The following is a 24,833-nucleotide window of genomic DNA, read 5'->3' on the forward strand; positions in this document are numbered from 1 at the left end:
TCGACGCAGACCCCAATATCTAACTCGGCATCAAGGATGGTGCCGTACCTTTGGATCCTATTGTTGTAGAAGAAATTGTCCTGGAGCCTTCTCCGACGACACCTGGCGATGTGGAGGAGCCAGAGGCTAGGCGCCTTAACCGGATGCTGCTTTCAGAGGAAAGTACACCCTCTACGGGAACCTTTACAGGATTTCACGAGATTGACTACCTTTCTGGGCCAAGACCCGGGACTCCACTACCCAAGACACCCTCCTTTTTGGCTAAGGGGACACCGGACACAGGACTCTTGCCCAGTGCTGGTTGGGATGACTCGGTTCGGCTGTCAGGCAGAGACTACGCTTTGTTTCAGGAGTGGCTACGAGAGAGAGAACGAACCCACAGGGTCAGAAAGGAGACGGCTGTCCAGATAGCTCTTGTACCAGTGCAGCGTGCAGAAGTAGCGGTTCAGGCTTTAGCACTGTTACCACGGCAGCGGTCCGTCTCTTTGCAGGCTTATGTGCCACAGCCACAGCTGCTTCTCGCTCCTGCACCAGCTCCGGAGGCGACGCAGTCAAAGCATACCCATGTATCTATTGCGGTGGGTAACTCACCTGCACCCACAGATGATGATGATGATGATGATGTTGAGGATGACTATAACTCTGATTCAACTGCGCCTGATCCAGACGATCCCGAGGCACCTGCTTTACCTGATCCTGATTCTGATGTCGCGGCTGTCCCTTCAACGTCGTCAAATGAGGAGATGAAGGGATACCATCAACAGGTGGCCTGTATCGTGTCCAAGAGGAGGAGAATGCTTATCTGGTGCATCACCCTACTCCCAACTCTTTGGTGGTGGACTGTGCTACAACTTCTAAGGGTGGGAAGAGGCACACCACACCTGCGGACAAGGAGGGCTGAAAGCTGGATGTCCTGGGGAGACGCACGTATTCGATGGCGTGCTTGTTGATCAAGATTGCCAACTATGTGGCCTGTCAAGCGAGGTATACGCATTCCCTCTGGGAGGCGTTGTTCGATCAACGTGCCAAGCTGGAACCAGGCGAGTTTGTGAAGAAATTTGAGTCAGTTTTTGCAAAGTTTACAGTGGCTACCCATCAGCAATTGGCTAATGCCAAGCATTTAGCCAAGTCTGAATCCCGCACATTGACGTCATCTATAATTCTGAGGAGACATGCTTGGCTGCGAGTTACAGGTCTCCAGCAGGATATGCGTGATCGCATTGAGACTCTTCCATTTGATGGAGTGGGCTTGTTTTCGGACAAGACCGACGACAACATGGAGCAATGGAAAAAGTCACAGGTCACCGCGCGATCCTTTACCAACCAGCAGTTTAACAACAGATACCGCCCGTATAACCAGTACAATCAGTACCAGAGGCGCCAAAACAACTACCGGCAGACCGATAAACAAGACTTCAGGCGACCCTACCAACATTATGGGAGCAACTTCAAGCGGCCTTACTATCCAAAGAATCGGCCTAATCAATCCAACCAAACTAAGAGGGCACCACAATCAAAGCAGCAGCTTTGATCAGGAGGTGAGCCCACTACCAACTTGCGACTTGCCTCTTCAAAGCTTTATGACCAACAACACAGCGAGGAAAACCATCTCCTTGAACTGTGCCAGAGTAACCATCAAACTGGCAAGCCATGCCCAAGCATGGCACCACATAACATCGGACCAATGGGTCTTACGCACAGTAACGACGGGCTATGCTCTGGAGTTCGAGGAGTTTCCTCTGTTTCTGGGTGTGAAGTTCACTCCGGAAACCCCAGTCTTGAAGGAGGAGGTGGAAAAGCTTTTGATGAAGGAGGCAATATCGCCGGTCCAGTGGGCTCTCAGCCAGTTGGGATTTTATTCCCGTTATTTTCAAGTTCCCAAGCGTGATGGGGGCGTAAGACCAATTATGGATCTCCGGAGCCTAAGCCAATACATCAAGGTACAAAAATTCAGAATGACAACATTGCAAGCCATCCTTCCACTCCTCCATGGCAAGAATTGGATTGCAACGCTCGACTTGAAAGATGCGTACTTTCATATAGGCATCCAGGAAAATCATCACAAATATCTCCATTCACCATGGGGAACGAGATATATCAATACAATGTGCTGCCCTTCGGCCTGGTCACCGCCCCACAGGTGTTCACGAACTGTGTGGCAGTAATAATAGTCTATCTCAGAACAAAGGGGCTGTCCATATATCTGTTTCTAGACGACTGGCTGCTGACGGCCAGTACACGGGAACAACTGCAAAGGGATGTGCATTTGGTGAGGGTCACGCCCCTCACAACCTGGGCGTGAGGATCAACTGGGAGAAATCCTTTCTTCAGCCAGCAAGATGCCTTCACTATATCGGTGCACTGTTGGATATGTCAGTCCAGAGGGCGTTTCTACCGGTGGAATGGTTTGCACGCCTGAGGGCACTCATCCACTTGTGTCAGGCGCAACCGGTGCAAAAGGCGATAACTGTACAAGTGCTACTCGGTCTGATGGCATCCTGCACCACCACCGTGTTGTATGCAAAGCTGCGTATGCGCAAACTGCAGCTTTGGTTCCTAAAAGCTTACAGGCCAAGGCTGGAGCCGCAATCCAAGCGTGTGACGCTTCCAGGGGCGGTGTTGGACTCATTGACGTGGTGGACCGAGGAATCGAACATGCTCAATGGCTTCCAGTTCGAGGCGCTATGACCTTCGGCCACAGTGACGTCTGATGCTTCACTGCAGGGCTGGGGAGCCCACCTGCTACATCACAGGGTGCAAGGGCTGTGGTCACAGAAGGAGAAGGTTCTTCATATCAACTTCCTGGAGCTGTTGGCCGCATTCAAGGCTCTGGTTGCCTTCCAGGATGAGCTCAAGGGAAAGGCCGTCCAGCTGCAGATGGACAATGCAACAGCCATTGCGTATGTCAACAAGCAGGGTGGGACAGTGTCCAGATCGTTATGCGGCCTCAGTTTGCAACTGTGGAATTGGTGCATTGCACTCAGGATTTATCCCATTGCCATTCACATCAAGGGCACCATGAACATTTTAGCGGACTCATTGAGCAGGGAGCTTGTGCTGGACCAGCACGAGTGGGAGTTGAATCCTGTGATATTGGAGCAATTATTCCAAGCATGGGGCAGACCAGAGGTGGATTTGTTTGCGACGTCCAAGAACAGCAAGTGCGATCACTATTGCTCCCGGATGGGAGTTGGCCTAGGCACCGGGGGGATGCGTTTCAGTACCAATGGAGCCATCAGCTGTTTTATGCCTATGCCCCAATTCCGCTACTCCACAGAGTGGTGGCCAAGCTTCTACAGGACAAAACCCGGGCGATAGTGGCTGCACCATGGTGGCCAAGGCAGCCATGGTACATGCAGCTATTCAGACTGTCCCAAGGCAGATACAGGCATCTACCACAGTGGACAGATCTGCTTACTCAAGACCAAAGAAGGGTAGTGAGTTTAGACTCTGATTTCCACCCTAAAATAGCTTCAGATTTTCACCTTAATACTGAAATTGTGCTGCCTACCTTTTTCAGGGACCCATCGACCGCTCTCGAGCGGGCGATGCATTCATTGGATGTTCGTAGGACACTGCTCTATTATTTGAGGGCCACTAAGGATATTCATAAAACACCTGAGTTATTTGTTGGCTTGCAAGGCAAATGTAAGGGGTATTCTCCAACTCACCAGAAGTTGTCAGTACCCACTAGAGGGCACTGCAGTCACGTGCAGTAGGCGGTTGGCGTCGCAAGGCGCTAACAAATTCTTCCCAAAGCCCCTGGTGGTGCAGTGGTAAAACTCTGCCGCCCTGTAACCAGAAGGTTACAAGTTCGATCCTGACCAGGGGCTCAAGGTTGACTCAGCCTTCCATCCTTCCGAGGTCGGTAAAATGAGTACCCAGAATGTTGGGGGGCAATATGCTAAATCATTGTAAACCGCTTAGAGAGCTCCGGCTATAGAGCGGTATATAAATGTATGTGCTATTGCTATTGCTATTTGCGCAGGCGCAGAACCCACTTCTTATGAGTGATGGAACCACTACTAGATCATCTGTTACAGGTAAGCAACCTGTTTTTTCTGCCTACTGCCACACAACATGGCTTGCTTAAATGTTGCCACATTGATTGTGTTGAGCACCTTTGAGTATCTCTTTGAACATGCTGACTAGAAAAGTTCCCCAACTTTTATTTGAAAAAAATATCCTTGGATAAATATCCAAGATGGTCCCACCTTCTCATGGTGCTAATGTTTACACAGGTGTATCATAAAACATTTGGAAGGACTGATAGTTCATTATGACTTGACTGTGCGAGACAGTGATGGCAGTGTGATTCAGTTTCTCTATGGAGAAGATGGATTAGATATCCCCAAGACACCGTTCCTACAACCCAAGCAATTTCCTTTCATTGCTGATAACCACAAGGTATGATTCTGAGATGTCATCTCACTCCCCATTAATCAATATGAATTTTGAACAATATATTTTACTAGAAGAATGTATTCTGAAATCTATTTTTGTGATAAGTTATTCTTTTGTGCCTATTTCATAAGAATATATATTATAGATACTTGCTTTGAGAGGTTGGTGAAAACTTTTATACCTTTGCCATCTGCCTCTGCTGAGCTCTTGCAAAACTGTCCTTATTTGGACTCTCCTCTCCCTACCTACTTTCCTTGGGTTTCGAGTGGGCCAGAACACTTATCAAACAGCACATAGGGATGCAGAATGCCAAACTGACTTGGATAGGTCCCCAAACTTTCTTCTCTCTGAAAATCTAGGGTACATAATACCTGCTGTTTACCTTGCACAACTAGAAGTACCTAACCACAAAAGGGCCTTTACCCTGGTTTGCTGTGATGCTCTTCCTTCTGCTGTCCTTGAAGGGAAGATACAGGGATCCCTTTCCCAGAATGTGCCCCGTGACTTGGGGCAGGACGAAACTATTGAGCATGTCCTCCTTCACTTCCTGTTCTACAGAGATGTACAAAATGGGTCTTCTTGACATGGGTCATATTGACTCAGGCCAATACTATGTCTCCCTATTACTCTCAGACTGTAATCCATCTGTAACATACGTTCTTCATGGCAGTATGCAGAATTTGCCGGGACCCTACAGCCAACAAGAACTAACTTCTTCAATAATTCAGCCCTACTGCTTTTAAAGTCTCATTTTATTTATTATTTAGTATATTTTATAGATTTTTAGCATTGTAGCAATTTATAGCTTACTAGTATCTTTCAGCCCGTTAAATTAGCAGGCGCTAGTAGCCTTCTCTGCCCTCCCCCGCCGCCTCCTCCCGCCCGGGCCCACTGCCTCCTCCGGCTGGCGCCGGCGCCATCCGGGGCCGCTGCCGCCTCGCCCGGCTTCCCCCGCCACCTCCTCACTTTGCCCGGCGATCTGGTGTCGGCGGCCGCCGCTTGTCCTCGGCGTGGCTGCCCGGCGGCTGCTGCTTCTCCTTGGCCTGCCGCTGCTCCTCCTCCTGCCCAGGCCCACCGCTTCCTCCGGCCGGGGCCGGCACCATCTAGGGCCGCTGCCGCCTCGCCCGGCTTCCCCCGCCGCCTCCTCACTTTGCCCGTCCAGCGTCGGCGGAGGCCGCTTGTCCCTAGCGCGGCCGCCCAGCGGCAGCCACTTCTCCTCGGCCTGCCACTGCTCCTCCCCCCATCCGGCGTCGGCGGTGGCCGCTTCTCCTTGGCCCGCCGCTTCTCCGCCACCCGGCCAACATGGCGGCCGGCGCCTGCGTCCGTGTCTCCCTCGCCGTGTTCTGCACACGCGCACCACGCATGCGCAGAACACCCGAAAAAGACACGGACGCAGACACCAAGCATCTTATTATATAGGATACCATGTAACTTTCTACACCATTTCATTGATTTTAGCCTACCGTGACTCCATAGTCACGTCCTTACCATTAGCAATTTTATAGCTCCTTTGTCTTTGAGTTATTATTCCCAGGCTTTTAAAGCTTTTGACCTAAATTTGCATAGTCCTGCCTCTGGAGCATGTGAGAAGGATTAACCCACTATAGCAGCATCTTCATAGCCGCCATGCAGCACATAAGAAGTTTTGGGAAATTATTTTATAAGATTATTTTGTAAGATATTTATACCCCACCTTTCAATTCCAGAAGGGGATCTACATGGCAGCTTACAGCAATCAAATCAAAAACGTTAGGATGCTTCAAAAAGGTCTTTAGGAATCTGATACTCACACAATTGCTCTCTATCCAGTTGTTTCAACCAAGCTATAGAGGTGACCGTGGACATTAGTGATAATTCTGATGCTATCTTGGCCATCACTAGATTCCAGAGTTCTATGTAGAGCAAGATCAAACTTGCTTTCCATCTCATCCTCTGGTAACTTCTCCCACTAAAGGCAGATAGGGTATCTAGCTCACTTATCCATATTAGGCACCATTAAGTCCTTGCAATCCACAGCAAATGGGTATATCATTTGTAAAGCCTTGCTTATTCTAGTAGATAACCTCAACATCATGCTGAACCCATGCTGACGGGCATTGTCTTCTGTTTAGCAAATGCCCACTGCGGGGGCAAATACTATAGAAACATGTAGTTTGAAGGATAGGGAATATTCATAAACTTGAAAAGGTTGCTTTTTGTTTCTTATAGGCAATAGAGAAATCTAAGCATTTGGATGAAGTTCTGCCAAAAATGGATCCTCAACAAGCAAATGGACAGTTCAAATCCATCAAGAGATGGCAAGTCAAGCACCAGCAGTCTTTGAGAAGGAAAGGAGGCTTTTTGCTATTTTCTCAGAAAAATATGGCAAGCGTAAGAACAGAAATCCCTACAGGAGAACTTGTGAATGGTCGAGATCTTGCAACACTACAGGTTATTCAAAAATCATTTGATAACAATGATTCATTAGTATAGGAATTTTAATGTGGATTATACAGTTTTGTCATTATAAAGAAAATAATTTTGATTTACAAGATACACTTGTGTTTTGTAGTGGAAAAGTAATTTTATTGGAATATGGCCTTTATATCAGGACTTAACAAACATTCTTTGGATCTAGGAGCAAGACCCAAAACTTGGCACATGACAAAATTAATAATGGACATTGTTTGGAGGGTAAACGGGCTTTTCTTTGTCTGCTTTGCAAGTAACATACTTCAGACAGAAATAGGATTGCCTAGAACAAATAAATATATTAAATAACTCTACATCTGAATATCCTAGTCTAGGTGCCCAGTTAAACTTCTAGGCGCCATGACTCTCTGACGCCTGGGAGTTCTCGGTTGCTGGGGTCAAGGCCATCTCTACGGGTTATCCTCATTGCATGTTCCAGGGGCAGGACTTAAGTTAATTAGCTGAAGAAAGACCCTGGCTGAGGAGGATGACCCCGCCCAGATCTTTCAGTCCTGCATAGCTCCAGACAGGCTTTTTGTCTCACTCTGTCTGTTCTAGCCTTTTCGTCCGCAGCTTTCCCTTCCTTTTCAACCTTTCTCGCCTGTTGTTTGAGATTTTTCCTCTGCTTCTCCTCTCCTGCAAAAAAAAAAATTAATCTTTTCCTCCACTTGCTTCCTCACTCCCCCCCTCCTTCCCCCTTCTCTCCTCCCTGTATCGAGCTACCAGGAACGAGTTTGAATATCTGTGTTCTTGCAGGGAAGCCTAGAAAGGACTTTCCGAAGGGCACCAGAGCGCCCGGTACGTCTCTACCTCCGCCGCCCCTGCCAGCTACCGGAGAGTGGTTTAAAAGGGAGCCAGCTTCAGCACGTATCTCGCCCTCGGGCACTGGAACGTGCTCCACAGTAGCTAAACAGACCTCCTCTGACCCGGGCGAGACGGCGGAGCCCTTCTTCCCCCAGGTCCTTTGCAGCAACTGGGCAGCAAGGTGCCCGGTGCCCCATCTACTGCCCCAGCAGAGGGAGAGCAGGGCAATAATCGGAGGCCCCCATGGAAGCGGCGCCTTCCCTGGCGACCCAGGATGGCGCCCGCGCCGAAAAGCCTGCCAAAACTGTGGTTGCTCCTGCACAGGACCCCACAGCGCTAGCTCTTCAGAATGTGGTGAGTTCTGCCCAAGGGGGAGTAACTCAACCAAGGGACTTCCGTTTACTGCCTCACCTGCCTCTATGCCCCAGAATGGCAGGCATGGTTCAAAAATGCTATGGTGGACACATCTTTACAGTTGCACCCCCAAAAGCGCAAAAAGTGATCTAGAAAGCGAAAAAGGGACTCTTCCTTCTCTGAGGAATCCTCTGAGTCTAGCCCCCCCCATCCCCCCAAAAGAAAAAGAAACACGCTGAAACTTCATCAAAAAAATCAAAGTCCTTGGCCAGAATAGTATATGCGCAGAAATGGAAGGACAATGAAATGCCCTCAGAAGAAGATTGGTTGATAAAAATTTTGGAATATGCTGAGATGGCAAAACTTACAGTATTGATAAGGGATGAAAACCTGGAATGTTTTAAAGAAGATTGGAAACCATTCTCACTATACTTAAAGAACTATTTTTCTAATATCGACTTTTCAGCAGGGTTTGAAATTTAGTAATAATAGCAGGTTGGGTAGAGTAAAATCGAGTTTGCAATGTGTAGGATATATGTTTTGAATTTCTATAGCAATGGTTGGCTTGTATAGTTAATGAATCGTGCTGATTGGTGAGCGGGAAGTCAGTATTTACTTAATTAGATGTAATGGGATTGTTAAGATATTATAAAAACCAATAAAACTTTAAAAATAAAAATAAAATCAAAAATCAAAGTCCTCATCTCCTCAGGCCACCAGGATTCATTCCTCCAAACTCTCTGATCAGGACTCTGGGGATCCAGACCCCCTAAAGCTTTTCCATTGCAGTATGCTAGACCTCTGGCCGGGGGCTGTGATGTAGAGGAGGTTCAGATGGACTCAGGAGAGGAGGCACAAGTGCCAACCACCCCTAGAGATAAAGAGGAGGGCGAATGGTCGGGGGTGTGTGTGAAAGGCCTGAACCCTCTAATGTGTCTCAGCGCCTGTTTGTCCCAGAGGACTTCAATCTTTTAATAACAAAGATCCTGACAACTATAGGCCTGCAATCCAAGCTTCAACCTGACTCTACTCCTTTCTCTAAGGGTGACATAGTGTTTCCCAAGGCAAAACCTAAAGACATGCTGCTTCCCTTGCCTGACTGTTTCACTGAAAGTATTAGGGAAGAATGGGCCTTGCCCACCTTGGTCCGCAAGCCCATGGCAGTGGCAGCACATTTCTATTCTCTTCAACAGGAACCAGCATCTCTCCTGAAGACTCCAAATACAGATGCGATGGTGGCCCAACTGGTGTCGAATTCCCTACTGCCTCGGGACGGGGAAGCATCTCTCAAGGATCTGTCTGACAAAGCAGAAATGGCTCTGAAGCGAGTACATAACTCCTCCTTTGCTACTAGAGCTTCAGCAGCCGCATCTATGGCCGCCAGAGCCAGCCTCCTCTGGATCGATGACCTCCTTGCAGATACCCAGACAAATCCTACCTGCCTCAGACAGCAGTTGGTGAAGCTGCAGAAGGCCTAAGCTTTTGAGGCAGATGCCACACTCAGTGCCATAAGATTCTCTTCTAGAGCTTCTGCCGCATCGGTCGTAGGAAGGAGGCACTTATGGCTAAAGAGCTGGCAAGCTGACGCTACTTCAAGAGCTAACCTATCAGCGGTTAGCTAACCTATCAGCGGTGCCCTACGACAGCAAGAAGCTTTTTGGGGAGGCTGCCCTCCAGGAGGTCCTTGTGGAGTCCAGCAACAAGCGGAAGACCATGCCCTCTGGACCTTTCAAACAGAACAAGCCAACATTTAAAAGGCCTTTTCAGTCCTTTCAGCCCTTTTGTTCCTCTTTCAAGTCCCGGGATCGGGACTTCAAGCCACAACGAAGAACCTGGAACCGGCAGCGTTTCTCCTCCAGGAGTTCAGGAAACAGATAACCCTCCTCTCAGTCAAAACAGACCAAGCAGCAGTTGTGACTCTGGTCAGACGCTCCTGGGAGGCCGCCTTTCTGGCTTCTTGCGTGCCTGGGAGCAGACCACGACAGACAAATGGGTGCTCAATCTGATCCCACCCCCCGGGGTTCCTACCTAGCCCACATTCAAACTCTTCTACCAAGCACTCACACCTGGCCCACGCCATTCAAGACCTCGTGGATATCGGAGCAGTGGAGCGGGTCCCTCAGGACCAGGTGGGGAGGAGCGTTTATTCTATTCACAGTGCCAAAGCAGGACAGCTCTTTCAGAGCGGTGCTAGACCTAAAGTTTTTAAACAAGTGGGTACGGTACAGCAGATTATGGATGGAAACTCTCAGAGCCATCATGGAATCTCTACATCATGGCGATCTTCTCACATCTGTGGACTTGGAGGCGTATCTCCATATCCTGATCCACCAAGACAGCAGATCCCTTCTGCGATTCAAATATGCAGGAGTCGATTATCAGTACACTGCCCTAACATTCGGGCTGTCCTCAGCTCCCAGGATCTTCACAAAGGTCCTGGCCCCCCTGCTGGCAGCCCTCCGCCAGTAGGGGATCAGGGCCTTTGCGTACTTAGACGATCTTCTTCTGCAATCTCGCTCCGAGACCCTAGCCTACTCCGATCTGCAGTCTGCCCTACTCACTCTACAGCACCACGGCTTTATTATCAACATTCAAAAAAGCCAACTAGTTCCCACAAATCGCCAATGTCATCTGGGAGTTATATTTAACACTCAACAGGATCGCTTCTTGTTGTTATTATTATTATTACATTTATATCCCGCTCTTCCTCCAAGGAGCCCAGAGCAGTGTACTACATACTTGAGTTTCTCCTCACAGCAACCCCATAGGAACATAGTAACATAGGAAACTGCCATATACCAAGTCAGACCATTGGTCTATCTAGCTCAGTATTGTCTTCACAGACTGGCAGCGGCTTCTCCAAGGTTGCAGGCAGGTATATCTCTCAGCCTTATCTTGGAGAAGTCAGGGAGGGAACTTGAAACCGTCTGCTCTTCCCAGAGCGGCAATATCTTGCAGTGCTCACACATCAAGTCTCTCATTCATATGCAACCAGGGCAGACCCTGCTTAGCTATGGGGACAAGTCATGCTTGCTACCACAAGACCAGCTCTCCTCTTCTTGTAAAAGTAGGTAAAGTAGGTTAGGCTGAGAGAGAAGTAAAGTAGGTTAGGCTGAGAGAGAAGTGACTGGCCCAGAGTCACCCAGCTAGTCTCATGGCTGAATGGGGATTTAAACTTGGGTCTCCCCGGTCCTAGTCCAGCACTCTAACCACTACACCACGCTGGCTGGTTCCTCCCACACGACAGATTCCTACTCCTAACTTCAGAAATCCGTCAGCCACTAGGTTCCTACGAAGTGCCCCTGTTGTCCCTCACAAGGATCCTGGGCCTCATGGTCACCACTCTCGATTCTGTTCCCTGGGACCAGTTCCATCTTCGAATCCTTCAGTGGTTCCTCTTTCCTCACCAGACAGCCATCTTTCTAAAGCGACCAGTTACGCTGATTCTTCCTTTGCTGGTATGTCATTCCCTCCTCTGGTGGCTGGCACCCCAGAACGTCCTGAAGGGCGGGCGATACATGGACTATTCGCGCCTGATAGTAACCACGGATGCCAGCACCAGGGGATGGGGAGCCCACTCTCTTCAGCACTCCACTCAAGGTCGGTGGTCTCCGTCGGAGCGGAAGCACTCCATCAACTGGATGGAGCTGAGGGCCATCCGCTTGGCTCTCATCAGCTTCCAGGGCATAGTTCAGGGAAAGGATGTCCTCGTGAAGACAGACAATACGACGGCAAAAGCCCGTGTGAACAGACAGGGGGGCACCCAGTCCAGATCGCTACATCAGGAAGCGACCCTCTTACTCACATGGGCGGAAAAACACCTCCTCTCCATAACAGCACATCATGTCAAGGGCGACCTCAACTTTCTAGCGGCCTGGCTCAGCTGAAAGGACCTCCTTTCGGGCGAGTGGTCTCTACACCCCCGTGTTTCCGCTCAATTGGCACGCAGGTGGGAGGCTCCAGAGGTCGACCTCTTCGCAACCCCTCTCAACGCAAAGCTCCTGAGGTTCATCTCGAGGTCCCCATGCTCGACCGCGGAGGACACCGACGCCCTCTCAGCAACTTGGCCTCTGGGAGTCCTTTACGCGTTTCCACCAATCCCACTCTTAGTACGCTTCCTCAGGCACATCAGGACCTTGAAGGCTGAAGTGATACTGGTGGCGCCTCACTGGCCTCGTCATAACTGGTTTGCCGAGCTCCTCCATCTCAGTATCACGGAACTCTGGCACCTTCCAGTCTCTCCAGACCTATCACAGGGACCAGTAAACCATCCAGATCCCGGTTGGTTTCAGCTAGCCGCGTGGAGACTGAGCGGAGGATCCTAGCTGATGAGGGACTCCCTCACAATGTCACCACTACTATCCTGGCTTCCCGCAGAGACTCCACTAACAGAATATACCAATGCACGTGGAGAGCATTCCTACACTGGTCCTCCTGCCATCACATCAGGAAGGGCATGGCCTCTATGACTCAACTTCTACAATTTCTACAGGAGGACCTGGATTTGGGACTCACGCCCAACACCTTGAAGAGACAAGCACCATTGCTAGTCGGCCTGATCGCTGGCCACTCTCGTAGGTCTATGCTTGTCCATCCCCTCAAGTGTTTTCTCCGTGGAGCGACACTGCTATCACCTCCGACCTCTCACCGTTTCCCCTCCTGGGATTTGCACACCGTTTTTCGGGCTCTACAGCTAGCACCGTTCGAACCTATCAAGTCAATATCCCTTAAGATGCTTTCTTTCAAGCTAGCTTTCCTGGTGGCTATCATGACCACCAGATGGGTGTCAGAGCTACAGGGCTTGTCCATCAATAAATCTTTCTGTGTGTTTGCGGAGGACTCAGTTTGCCTTGTTCCGGACCCCTTTTTCAGACCTGAAGTCCTGTCGCAATTCCATCTCTCCCAGGACGTGTTCCTGCCTACCTTTTGTCCACGTCCCATACATGCCCAAGAAAAGCTGTGGCATAAGCTGGATTTCCTGCGTTGCTTAAAGACATATATAAAGAGGACTGCTTCCTTCAGAAAGTCTGATTCTATGTTCATCTCCTACCATACCTACCGGTCTCCATGGGTGAGGCGGTCACCTCGGCTACCATCTCTAGATGGATTAGAGCTTGCATCGTCTCAGCATAGGAATCCCAGCAACTGCGACCTCTAGCCAAGATCACAGCTCATTCCACTCGAGCAGTGGCAGCATCCTCTGGGTTCTCTACAAACGTTCCCCTACATGAAATATGCAAGGCCGCAACCTGGATGAATCCGTCGACATTCACACAGCACTACAAGCTGGACACCTTTGCCTCTGCCCAGGCAGCATTTGGCCGACGTGTCCTTCAGAGTGTTCTCCCCCAGGATTAGTCTAGACCAGTCCCTCCCGTGAGACGTACAGCTTTGGTATGTCCCGTAGAGATGGCCTTGACCCCAGCAACTGAGAACGGAGCATTGGTTACTCACCATGAAGGCTTCTTCTGGTTGCTGAGATCAAGGCCATCTTGACCCACCCATTCTGTTCTGGGCTGCGTCTGGGGGAGACGTTTCTGATCTCGGCGTGGCATAGAGATACTTGCATCCTGATACTCTGAGGGTCTGTCTTACTACTTTTTTTTCTGGTTGTATTACTCCTTCTACTGCACTTCTACTGAACTGGGCAGGGTCATCCTCTTCAGCCCGGGTCTTTCTTCAGCTAATTAACTTAAGTCCTGCCCCTGGAGCATGCGATGAGGATAACCTGTAGAGATGGCCTTGACCTCAGAAACCAGAAGAAGCCTTCACGGTGAGTAAACAATGCTCTGTTCTCAAGCCCTGCTTTAGAAGAGCAATTAGTGCTGAGAAATTAGTTTACCCAGTGGATGTACAATCCACAATCCCAGAAAATCCACAATCCCAGAAAATTAGAATATTGTGAAAAGGTTCAACGGTCTAGGCTCCAGGTGTCCCACTCCAATCAGCTAATCAATCCATAACACCTGCAAAGGGTTCCTGAGCCTTTAAATGGTCTCTCAGTCTGGTTCATTAGGAATCACAATCATGGGAAAGACTGCTGACTTGACAGTTGTGCAGAAAACCATCATTGACACCCTCCATAAGGAGGGAAAGTCTCAAAAGGTAATTGCAAAAGAAGTTGGATGTTCCCAAAGTGCTGTATCAAAGCACATTAATAGAAAGTTATGTGGAAGGGAAAAGTGTGGAAGAAAAAGGTGCACAAGCAGCAGGGATGACCGCAGCCTGGAGAGGATTGTCAGGAAAAGGCCATTCAAAAGTGTTGGGGACTTTCACAAGGAGTGGACTGAGGCTGGAGTTAGTGCATCAAGAGCCACCACACACAGACGGATCCTGGACATGGGCTTCAAATGTCGTATTCCTCTTGTCAAGCCGCTCCTGAACAACAAACAACGGCAGAAGCGTCTTACCTGGGCTCAAGAAAAAAAGAACTGGTCTGTTGCTCAGTGGTCCAAAGTTCTCTTTTCTGATAAGAGCAACTTTTGCATCTCATTTGGAAACCAAGGACCCAGAGTCTGGAGGAAGAATGGAGAGGCACACAATGCAAGATGCTTGAAGTCCAGTGTGAAGTTTCCACAGTCTGTGTTGATTTGGGGAGCCATGTCATCTGCTGGTGTTGGTCCACTGTGCTTCATTAAGTCCAGGGTCAACGCAGCCTTCTATCAGGAGATTTTGGAGCACTTCATGCTTCCTTCCGCAGACGAGCTGTATGGGGATGCTGACTTCATTTTCCAGCAGGACTTGGCACCTGCCCACACTGCCAAAAGTACCAAAACCTGGTTCAATGACCATGGGATTACTGTGCTTGATTGGCCAGCAAACTCGCCTGACCTGAACCCCATAGAGAATCTATGGGGCATTGCCAAGAGAAGGATGAGAGACATGAGACCAAACAATGCAGAAGAGCTGAAGGCCGCTATTGCAGCATCCTGGTCTTCCATAACACCTCAGCAGTGCCACAGGCTGATAGCATCCATGCCACGCCGCATTGAGGCAGTAATTGCTGCAAAAGGGGCCCAAACCAAATACTGAATACATATGCATGCTTATACTTTTCAGAGGTCCGATATTGTTCTATTGACAATCCTTGTTTTATTGGTTTCATGTAATAATCTAATTTTCTGGGATTGTGGATTTGGGGTTCTCATGAGCTGTACGCCATGATCATCACAATTATAACAAATTAAGTCTTGACTTATCTCACTTTGCATGTAATGCGTCTATCTCATATATCAGTTTCACCTTTTAATTTGCATTACTGAAATTAATGAACTTTTGCACGATATTCTAATTTTTCTAGTTTCACCTCTATATATGCATGTAAAAAGCAATTATTGATTTGATTTAGATATCCATAGTAAGCTTGTACTGGCAAAAGTGGGTTTTTATGAACTCGTGTAGGAAATCTGAGTGTAATACTAGAATAATTACTTTGCCTTTTTTGATTTCTATCAATTTCAGTTGCTAAAGATGTGGTATGAACTGAGTGAGAGGAGTCGGAGCAAGTATCAGAAAAAGGCAGCAAAATGTCCTGATCCCAGTCTGTCTCTCTGGCGACCAGATATCTATTTTGCATCTGTGTCAGAAACATTTAAAATCGAAGTAGAGAATTTCCTTGGAGAATGGGACACTCAGAATGACCTTGGCTGCCGCAAGTTTGAACTTTCTTCTGAGAGGTGATACTCTTATTTACAGTCACATCTAAACACTGCTGTTTTTTGCTTGGGGCTCCGAATGCCACCTCTCTCTGTTATTACTTATATTAAGTGACATGTTGGGTCTCTTTTTATTGCTCAAATGAACAATAACCACATCACATCTTGGTAGAAACTCTCATTGATGCAAACAGATTGTCAGCATATTATTTTGCTTCCTGAAATAGCCTCCCCAATCTCATTTATGTTCTATAAATGGAGCCCAAATCATCAGGATTTAAGCAGTGCTGTCTTTCACAATAACATTAATGTCAATACAAGTGGACCTCATTATCCACCAATTCACGTATCCGCAGCCGGGAAAAAGACACACGACTTTTGCATACATGGAAGGTGGAGGGACAATGCCAACCTCGCATATCCATGGATTGGAGCTGGCCGGAAATGTCCGCAGAGGTCATTTCCCCAGAGGTCACTTCCACATTTTCTTCAGTGGAGCCACAAAATGGCTCCCGTCTGTTCAAAAAATAGAAAAGCAAAACACTGATTTTCAGCCCATTTGATGGCACAGCATGACTCGGGGAGCAGCAGAGCACAGTAAGAGGCTCTCCCCCTCCCCGTGTGAAATTTGGCTGATTTTCAGCCCATTTTCGGCCGATTGGGAACCTAACCCCTGTGATCCAATAGGATCCCATAATTCAATATTTGCAGTTTCCATATCCATGGCTGCAGCCCGGAACAGAACCCCCATGAGTATCTAGGTTCTCCTGTACACTTAATTTTATTTGCTACTTATTTGCCTTCAGAAGTTAATGAGTAGAGGAGGCTTTGGTAATCAATAATGCTTTTCTTGTTAAGGTAGCAGCTGTGCAAATACTTTGTAACTTGTAGAACTGAATCTTTCTAAAACATCTGTACAGCTTCCATCATTTCAAAAAAAAGTGGGTAAAAATAGGCGTAAATGTATAATGGAGGATGAGACACTGCCTAACTTCACATTCTTTGGCTTATCAGGTATGTGGCTGCTTACTGAGGTTTTTGCACCCATTTGCATTACACTGACAATTTGAAACTGCCTGTAATTAGTACATATTTCAGCAATATACAGTAGTTCAGACTTGACTGCTTCCAGACCTTTTGAACTGAACTTCTTGTATCTAATCCTTTCTTTGTCACTTCAGATTAAATGACTTGCTGCATCTAAAGTGGCAACAATCGCTATGTGACCCAGGAGAAGCTGTGGGTCTCCTTGCTGCTCAGAGCATTGGGGAGCCCTCCACACAGATGACTCTGAACACCTTTCATTTTGCTGGGAGAGGTGAAATGAATGTCACACTCGGTATCCCAAGGTAAGATTGTTGTCAGCTCTTGAATGAGCTTACCCTCACTTTCCCTTTTTCCAAGCTGTGCTGCTTTAGTTACGAAGGGAGAATCTGGGAGAGTGGTGGAGACCTGGGGTGGAAAAACTTGCAAAGAGCCTATGAAGAGCAGATGCTGCATTCTTTCAGCAGGAGGCATATACATGGTCCAGAGACCTTTGGATATTGGGAGCCAGAAAGCCAAAGAGGCAGTGGATTAACAAGTCAAATCCTTGGTTGCAGGACATCTAGCAGTTTGTTCTAGAAAACCATATGGATTGCATCATGTAAAGTGATCTTAATCACTTGAAGCTAACTTTCCATTCAGTGTTTTTAGTTCTGTTTCCGGTGCTTTGGGTACTGAGAGATTATCTTTACATTTAGGGATGGGAGTTGTTCATGTAAATTAAATATGCATAATAATATCCAACATTTGATGGGGAGAGTAAGCTCAAGAAAATAAGCTAGTAAAAAGGTGATATTTGCTGCGACTTACGTAGATGACTTGAAAATCCCTAGTTTTGAGGGGCTCCAGTGGAAGGCAGAGGTTTTCAGAGTGTTTTACAGCCTCCAGAAAAAGAGAGTGGAAGAGAATTGAAGGTTCTGATTACCTTTCCTTAATCTGCTATCTTGTGTGTGTGATGCCAAGAAGTGCTTCTCTGCTGCTCTGGGTCCAAGGGCATCTCACATGTGGGTTATCTTGACCTACATGACTCCAAGGCAGGACTATGCTAATTAGCTTAGCTTTTAAGTCTGGGAGGAGCAAGCCCCTCCGCAGTTCTTTTAGTCCTGCGAAGGCTCCAGGCAGACCTCTCTCTCAGCACTCAGGTGCTTTCAGTTTCATTTTCTCTGTTGCTGTGTTGGTTTACCTTTCTTTCTCTCTCTTATCTGTCCCTGCTGCTAATCCTAATGATTCATCTCTCCTCCCTTTGTTCTCTTTTTCTGTCCCTGCTAATCCTAATGATTTTATGCAAAGACTCCCCAGAGTACTACAAGGGCTGAAGGAGTCTTAAAACTAGCTGGCCTGCCTGCTCCTCCTCTGCTGCCAGTGACACCGCCCTGAGTCGTGTTTGCTTGTGAGCTTTTACTCCGGAAGTCTCTGGAGCACATGTACGCCACTGATCAGCTATGCGGGGTGCGTCCCGCAGCAGCAGGAGGCACAGCCGATGGGCAGGAAGCGGTCCGAGCAGCGCCTCCAAGACCACTCTCCCCTGACCCCACTTGCCGTCCAGAATTTGATTTTGAGTACCCACAACCCCCGCTCGCCCGGGTGGCCATGCAGGTGCGTGGAAGGCTGGGCAGACTCCTCCCCTGCCAGCAATGGTGGCCTCGGGCTCTACGGCCCTTAAGAAGGCACCAACAACTGAATTTGGGGCAACGGCTGAGAACATGCATTACCCACAACTCCCGCTCACCTGGCGGCCAAACTAGGGTATGCGGAAGGCTGGGCAGACTCCTCCCTTGCTGGCAATGGCGGCCTCATGTTCTAAGGCCCAAAGAAGGCGCCATCAGCCAGATCATGGGCAGCTATGGAGGGTGTGTGACCAGGAGTCCAGCCTCGACGGCACCGGAGGAACTGGTGAGTTCGGCCCAGGCTGGGTCTTTTTTCAATAGTCTGACCTCCCAACTGTGGGTTCCACAAGGTCATCTAGTCTGACCCCAAAATACCTTTGTAGCCCAGACCTTATTTGATATTCCTGGGGATATGCCACCTACCTGGGGTGTGTGGATTGAAGATTATTGGCAAAATCTCTGAGAGATATGATGCCTTAAAAATATATTTCATACAAACAAACAAACAAGGAAATGTGGACCAGGCGGGCCTCTCCTCCCTTTCACAGTGTGGCTTTCAGATTTAGTTGGAGGGAACTCGGTGTTCACTCCCCTGTGATTTATTTCATTAGTTATGTTTAACACTTGTGTTCTGCTCTTCTTCCGAGAAGGTAGGGTTGTTATGTCTGATCATGGGTCCCCAAAACCCCAGGGTTATCCCTCATAGTGGTACGGGGAACTTGGCCACTGCAACCCCACAAGGCTGCTCCCCTCCAACGGCCTTCTAGCTCCATTGGGGATTCCCACTCAACAACTGAACCAATGGGCCAGGAGGACCTAGACCACATAGGTCTGAGGGCGAATGGCCTGACGCCCAAGCGCCAGTCTCACCGTAGGTTCCCCAGAGACTTCCAGGTGGCAGTTCTGGCTCCACTTATGGCCAAAAACTGTACATGCCTTGGGCCCAGCTCCTCAGCCACTCAGGAGGCCCTGCCAGCGGGTTAAAATAAAAAATAAATAGAATACAATAAATAATAATAATAAATGCACTAGTCTTCCCAGGTTCTTAGCAGTCTAGCATAGCCCTTCGACCCCCTAAACAGTTCATGGAAGCGACAAAATCTGAACAGTCGCTGCCCACACCCCTCGGGATGGCTACTGAGGTTGCTAATGGGTTTTACTCCTCAACAAGAGGGCAGCAAAATATTCGCTACGCCCCCTGCAGGTGCACCAGTGGTACAATTAATTCTGGTTTGGTACTGACCAGAGACGGGGAATCGGTCCTTAAGGACCCCGCAGACAAATGTATGGAGGGGCTTGTAAAACACACTCATGAGTCAACAGCCCTATCCACGAGAGCCTCAGGCAGTCTCCTTCACAGCCCAGTCCAAGCAATCCAGGCAGCAAGTGTGATGGGGCGGGCGTGGTGCTCCTAGGTGGTCGCCTCTCCTCTCATGGGTGCGCTTGGGAGGCCACCACATCTGACCTATGGGTACGATCCACCTTGAAAGAGGGCCACCCTAGAGAGTTGACCAGCCAGCCGCCTCACAGAGTCTACCAAAAAAAAAGGGTGGCTCAATACGGGTGGTGCTGGACATAAAACATAGAGACTGCTTCGTGTGCAAGCGTAACTTCTGCATGGAATCGCTAAGATCCATCGCAGAAGCCCTACATCATCTGGACTTCCTCATGTCCAAGGACTTCAGGGAGGCCTACTTACATGTACCCATCCACCAGTACAGTTGCCATCTCCTCCGTTTTTTTCTTTACGTGGGAGTGCACTACCAATACAAAGCGCTTCCTTTCAGCCTCTCTTCGGTGCCACACATCTTCACCAAGGCCCTGGCCCCTGTGATAGCTCATCTCAGACTACAGGGCATACTGATTTTGGGGTACCTGGGCGATCTCCTTATCCAGTCAAAGTCACATTAGTCAGCCCAGGAGGACCGCAAACGCACGCTGACGCTGGAGGTCCACAAGGTACTGGGCTCACATCTCTTGCCACTCATGGACCTGCCCAGACTTCTGGGCCTGATGGTGGTGAGTCTACAGCCCGTGCCCTGGGGGCGCTTCCATCTGAGACCTCCCCGGTGGTTCCTGCTAACCATCCATGCGGACATCGCAGTGAAAGCCAAATCTGGCAACAGAGGCGTTCCCTCCCAACCTCCTGTACTGGGACGTGTCTTACGCAGAGTCAGGCTTCTAGGAGCACAACTCATCCTGGTGGCCCCGTGTTGGCCACGGAGGCCGTGGTTGCGGAGCCATGGGTTGCCATCTCCCGCTTTGGTCACCCCAGATCTCTTGCAAAGGGCCGATCAGGCACCCAGATCCAGGATGGTTAAGGCTAGCTGCCTGAAAACTGAACGGCAACTGCTAAAACAACATGGTTACTCAGCTTCGGTTCCTAAGACCACGTTAGCATTCAGACGGACATCCACTAACAGGATATAGCAACCTACATGGAGAGCCTTCCTGTGAGGGTCGGTCTGCCACGGGTTCCCAAGGGGTCTGCCTCCATGAATCACCCGTTACAGTTCCTGCAAGACGGACTGGACAAGAGGCTCTCCGCAAATACCTTAAAAACCCCGAGCCTTCTCCTTAGTGGACCTGATCGGGAACCTCTAAAGGCGCCAGGTGTCACCATCTTCATTTCGAACGTTTCCTGAAGGGTGCTACTCTCCTGTCTCCTCTGGGGGTCCATCGTTTCCCTACCTGGAAATTACGCACTGCCCTTAAGGCTCTCCAGGGCCCTCATCTTGAGCCTTTGTCCCCAGTTCCATTCCGTATTCTCTCCTTCAAACTGGCATTCCTCGGGCCGTTACCTCGGCACACAGAGTGTCTGAACTCAGGGCCGTATCTGTACATAAACCTCTGTGTATTTCTGGAGGACTCTATGAAGCTGATCCCAAACCCCCCTCCCCCCCCCCGCGCAAAGTAGCCTTCCCCTTCCGCATCTCTCAGGATGTTGTTTTGCCTTCCTTTTGCCCCAAACTGGTTCACCCAGGGGGAAAGGCTTGGCATAAGCTTGATGAGTACCTAGAATGTTGGGGGCAATATGCTAAATCATTGTAAACCGCTTAGAGAGCTCCGGCTATAGAGCGGTATATAAATGTAAGTGCTATTGCTATTGCTATTGCTATGTCCGCAGGTACCTTAAATCTTGAGGTCTGCAGCTACCTTAAACCGCCTTGGGATTGTTTTTAATGAAAGATGGTATATATAAATTTAACAATAAATAAATCTGACATAGATCAGACAAAACACATTAGAACCCCCGGGTCCCCTTTTCATTTCAGTCTTGCCTCAATCTATGGAACAGCTGGTCACACCCACCTCCATAGCTAGGTGGCTTACGGCGTGTATAACTGCCTTTTTTCTACTAACGCACCCATCCAGGACTTTGCAGAGCAGCAACCTGGCGGGCGCTCTCTTTGTCTACTGGGCTCTGTAAATTAGATGTTTTTGCTTCTGCCCAGGCAGCGTTCAGGAGATGGGTCCTCCAGCAGGTTCTTCCTGCACAGTAGCTTCTGACACCCTCCCTGGTTGGACTTAGGGCTGTGGTATGTCCCCACACATGAGACGCCCTTGGATCCAGAGCAGCAGAGAACGAAGCATTGGTTACTCACTGTGAAGGCTCCTTCTTGTTGCGGGGTCCAAGGGCGTCTCAACCCACCCTTCTGGCCAGCACTTACTGCCCAGGGACTGGAATAGTTCTCATGTGCCACACACATATATAAAATTGTAGCTTAGTTATTTGCTTGTGGTTTTTGACTTGTTATTGTACCTAGTTTTTTACCGGGTTCCTGTTTCATCGATGTACCTTTTGCTTCTGGTACTAAAAGAACTGAGGAGGGGCTTGCTCCTCCCAAACGTAAAAGCTAAGCTAATTAGCATAGTCCTGGCTTGGAGTCATGTGGGTCAAGATAACCCACACTTGAGACGCCCTTGGACCCCACAGCAAGAAGGAGCCTTCATGATGAGTAAACAATGCTCTGTTCTCACCCATGGGGAGACCTGGGGTCCCTCATTAGGTCTTCAAGAAGAGGTGGTGGGGTCCTGGCATAGAACCCAAGACTGTGGCTCTACGTAAGGCCACAACTATCTCGGGGAGCACTAAGATTCATAAGCAGTCAGGCACAAGTGTTTGGGTCATGGGAAGCCTGCTTTGAGAGAGTCTCCACCTCAAAAGGATTCTCTCTGGGTTTTCCGCTCAGGAAATTTTGGGGCTGACAGTGAGTCAAATCACAAGAGTACTCTCGTGGAAGACTAAGACTAAGAGATTCCCCAAGGATTTGCTTAGAATGGCCCAGGCAGTAAACAGGTGTCCCACACAAGGCAAGACCAAAACTAGTGACTTAATTCTGGATCCTGCAATCCAGGATTCCAGCTGAAGGCTCAATAGCCTAGTGATTTCACCTTAAGGGTTTAAGAGCAAGGCAGGCTATTGAGTGGGCAGAGCTCTCGTGTAATAGCTGGCTGCATGGACTACTGGATGCCCAGAAGGCAACAAGCTTAGAGAACTGTGTCCTGATCAGAGCTCCAAGCACGACCAAAGGGAGACTGTATTTTATAGGGGTTTTGACTGATGTAAAGTCCAAATGTGGGGAAACACGTAAAGTTTTCAGGTGACAGGGGCTTGAAAAGAATGTGGACTTTAGTGCATATTCAGATTGTGGTGGTCAGGAAAAGGGGGCACTGTTCCCAATCTAAAGAGCATCCCTGAGGTTGACTATATCTCCAGAATTGCCTTGAATAGGCTAAAACTCCTTATGGTCTTGAATGCTCTTGGGGGCATTCACCTTTTATTTGTCCATTGAAACTTGGGCTATTTCTAGAACACAAGCTTTGTCAGCAAGGGGGGAGCCTCCCATCTCCAGATGGAGTCTTCACTTGAAAGGTTCCTGCTACATGGCTTTCTAACTCTATTTGAGACCACGTTTTCCCTCTGATTCTATGTTGCCCGACACTTAGTTCTACTGTTGGCTGTGCTTCTTTGGCAAGCCTCTGATTCCCATGTGGACAAAGAAAATGAGCGGTGGGGGGAAGCAGGTTGCCTGCTAATGGGTCCCCAAGGGATCAGACCACTAATAGTGGCCAGCTCACTTCTGGCAATATTGCATTTTGGATGCTCACATCAAGGTGAATAATTTGAAGCTATTTCTTTCTCTCTCTCCTGGTTCTTGAAGGTGAAGCTGACTTGGAAGTGGCTTAAAGCCATTTTTTACTATGTTTTCAGAAGAGGAGTCAAACCACACTCTCAAAGCTGCCCTCACTCTTAGCAGCACCCCTGTTTTAACAGAAGGGTAAAGCTTCTTCTAGGAGTTGCTATTTGCTCCATTTATTTCAGCAGCTGTAGTGGCTACCTTAGCCATGGTTGCCATTCCTCCTATCCTTAGTCACACATGTGGTGGAGGAAAGCTTCACTTTTTCCACCAGTCCATAAAGAGATCTTACTCCTGAGGAAGGTCTAGGAGCAGAGGCAGCCTTTCCCACCTTTCCTTGAATACCCTTTCCCCAAGGAAGTATTTAGGGGTTACATTTCACCCATTTCTTAGAAAATGAAACTTCCACCCCAAAGTAGTGGCAGCAACAACATCAGCAGCCAAGACAGCTAGGGATGCAAATTATAATCTATGCTCCTCCTACATCAGCCTATTTGTTTGCTACTGGAGATGCTGAGAGCAATACATAGCGCAGCCTGCTCACTTTCAGCCCTCCTGAAGATGTTGGCCTACAACTCCCATAATCCCTGGCTATTTGCGACTGTGGCTAGGGATTATGGGGGTTGTAGTCCAAAAACAGCTGGGGGCCTAAATTGAGCAGGCCTGAATTAGAGCAATATAGCTGCTGCAGATAAGCAAGTCTCACCTAAGAAGCAAGTTTCTTTAGGATGCTTTTAGCCATTTCTGGGTACTTCCCCAGAGGTTTTCTGAAGCGGGTGGCACCAAAGGGGGTCATCTCCTTGAATGTCACTGCTTTAGGGTTTGCTGCATCCCTTTGGGTGTTATTGCTTTGTGGTTGACTTTGAGAAGAAAGCTGTCTAGGGTAGGGGAGGGTCAAGTCATTTCAAGTCCGGTTGCCTCTTATAGTAATTGTGTGCAGGGGGTGGGTGATATGGAGGGGGGTTGGCCAGGCCAGTAGATGGGAAGAGAGGTCAGACACTTAAAACCTGCCCTTTCCCTCTCCTTCACTCAGTCACTGTGATTGAAGTTGCCCTTCTAGCTTGCCCTCTGATCTGGTAGGGCTGTTAAGGTTCCCAGGATGACTTTGCTCGGTTGTTTTTTTGTCTTACCCACACTTGGCCTAGTTCCTATGTGTCTGATTGGAAGTTTTTTTCCCCAGGACAAAGTACTGCTTGACTTTCTTTCCCTACATATTTTTCCTCTTCATTGCAGAAGTGCTCTTGTTCACTTCTCAGTCGTTCTAGAGACTGGTGGGAAGCTCCCACCTTTCAAAAGGAGACTTTCAGTTCTGCCTTTTTAGCCCCAGAGGCAGGACCTAACCCAAGCTTAAATTTCTGCTTGAAATGAAAAGA

At 48.6% G+C, this 24,833-nt stretch overlaps 1 protein-coding gene across 1 annotated transcript in view; it reads left to right on the top strand.

Moving 5' to 3' along the window:
* The window catches only part of POLR1A (RNA polymerase I subunit A), a 74,159-nt gene that overhangs the window by 29,985 nt on the left and 19,341 nt on the right, over positions 1 to 24,833 (top strand). The window contains exons 22-25 of the mRNA XM_053259809.1: positions 4,242 to 4,407; positions 6,613 to 6,834; positions 15,475 to 15,689; positions 16,850 to 17,017. Of these exons, the coding sequence (XP_053115784.1) occupies positions 4,242 to 4,407; positions 6,613 to 6,834; positions 15,475 to 15,689; positions 16,850 to 17,017 (771 nt within the window). The remainder of the gene's footprint in view (positions 1 to 4,241; positions 4,408 to 6,612; positions 6,835 to 15,474; positions 15,690 to 16,849; positions 17,018 to 24,833) is intronic.

Source organism: Hemicordylus capensis, chromosome 6 (assembly GCF_027244095.1).
Source record: "Hemicordylus capensis ecotype Gifberg chromosome 6, rHemCap1.1.pri, whole genome shotgun sequence".
Taxonomy (NCBI): Eukaryota; Metazoa; Chordata; class Lepidosauria; order Squamata; family Cordylidae; genus Hemicordylus; species Hemicordylus capensis.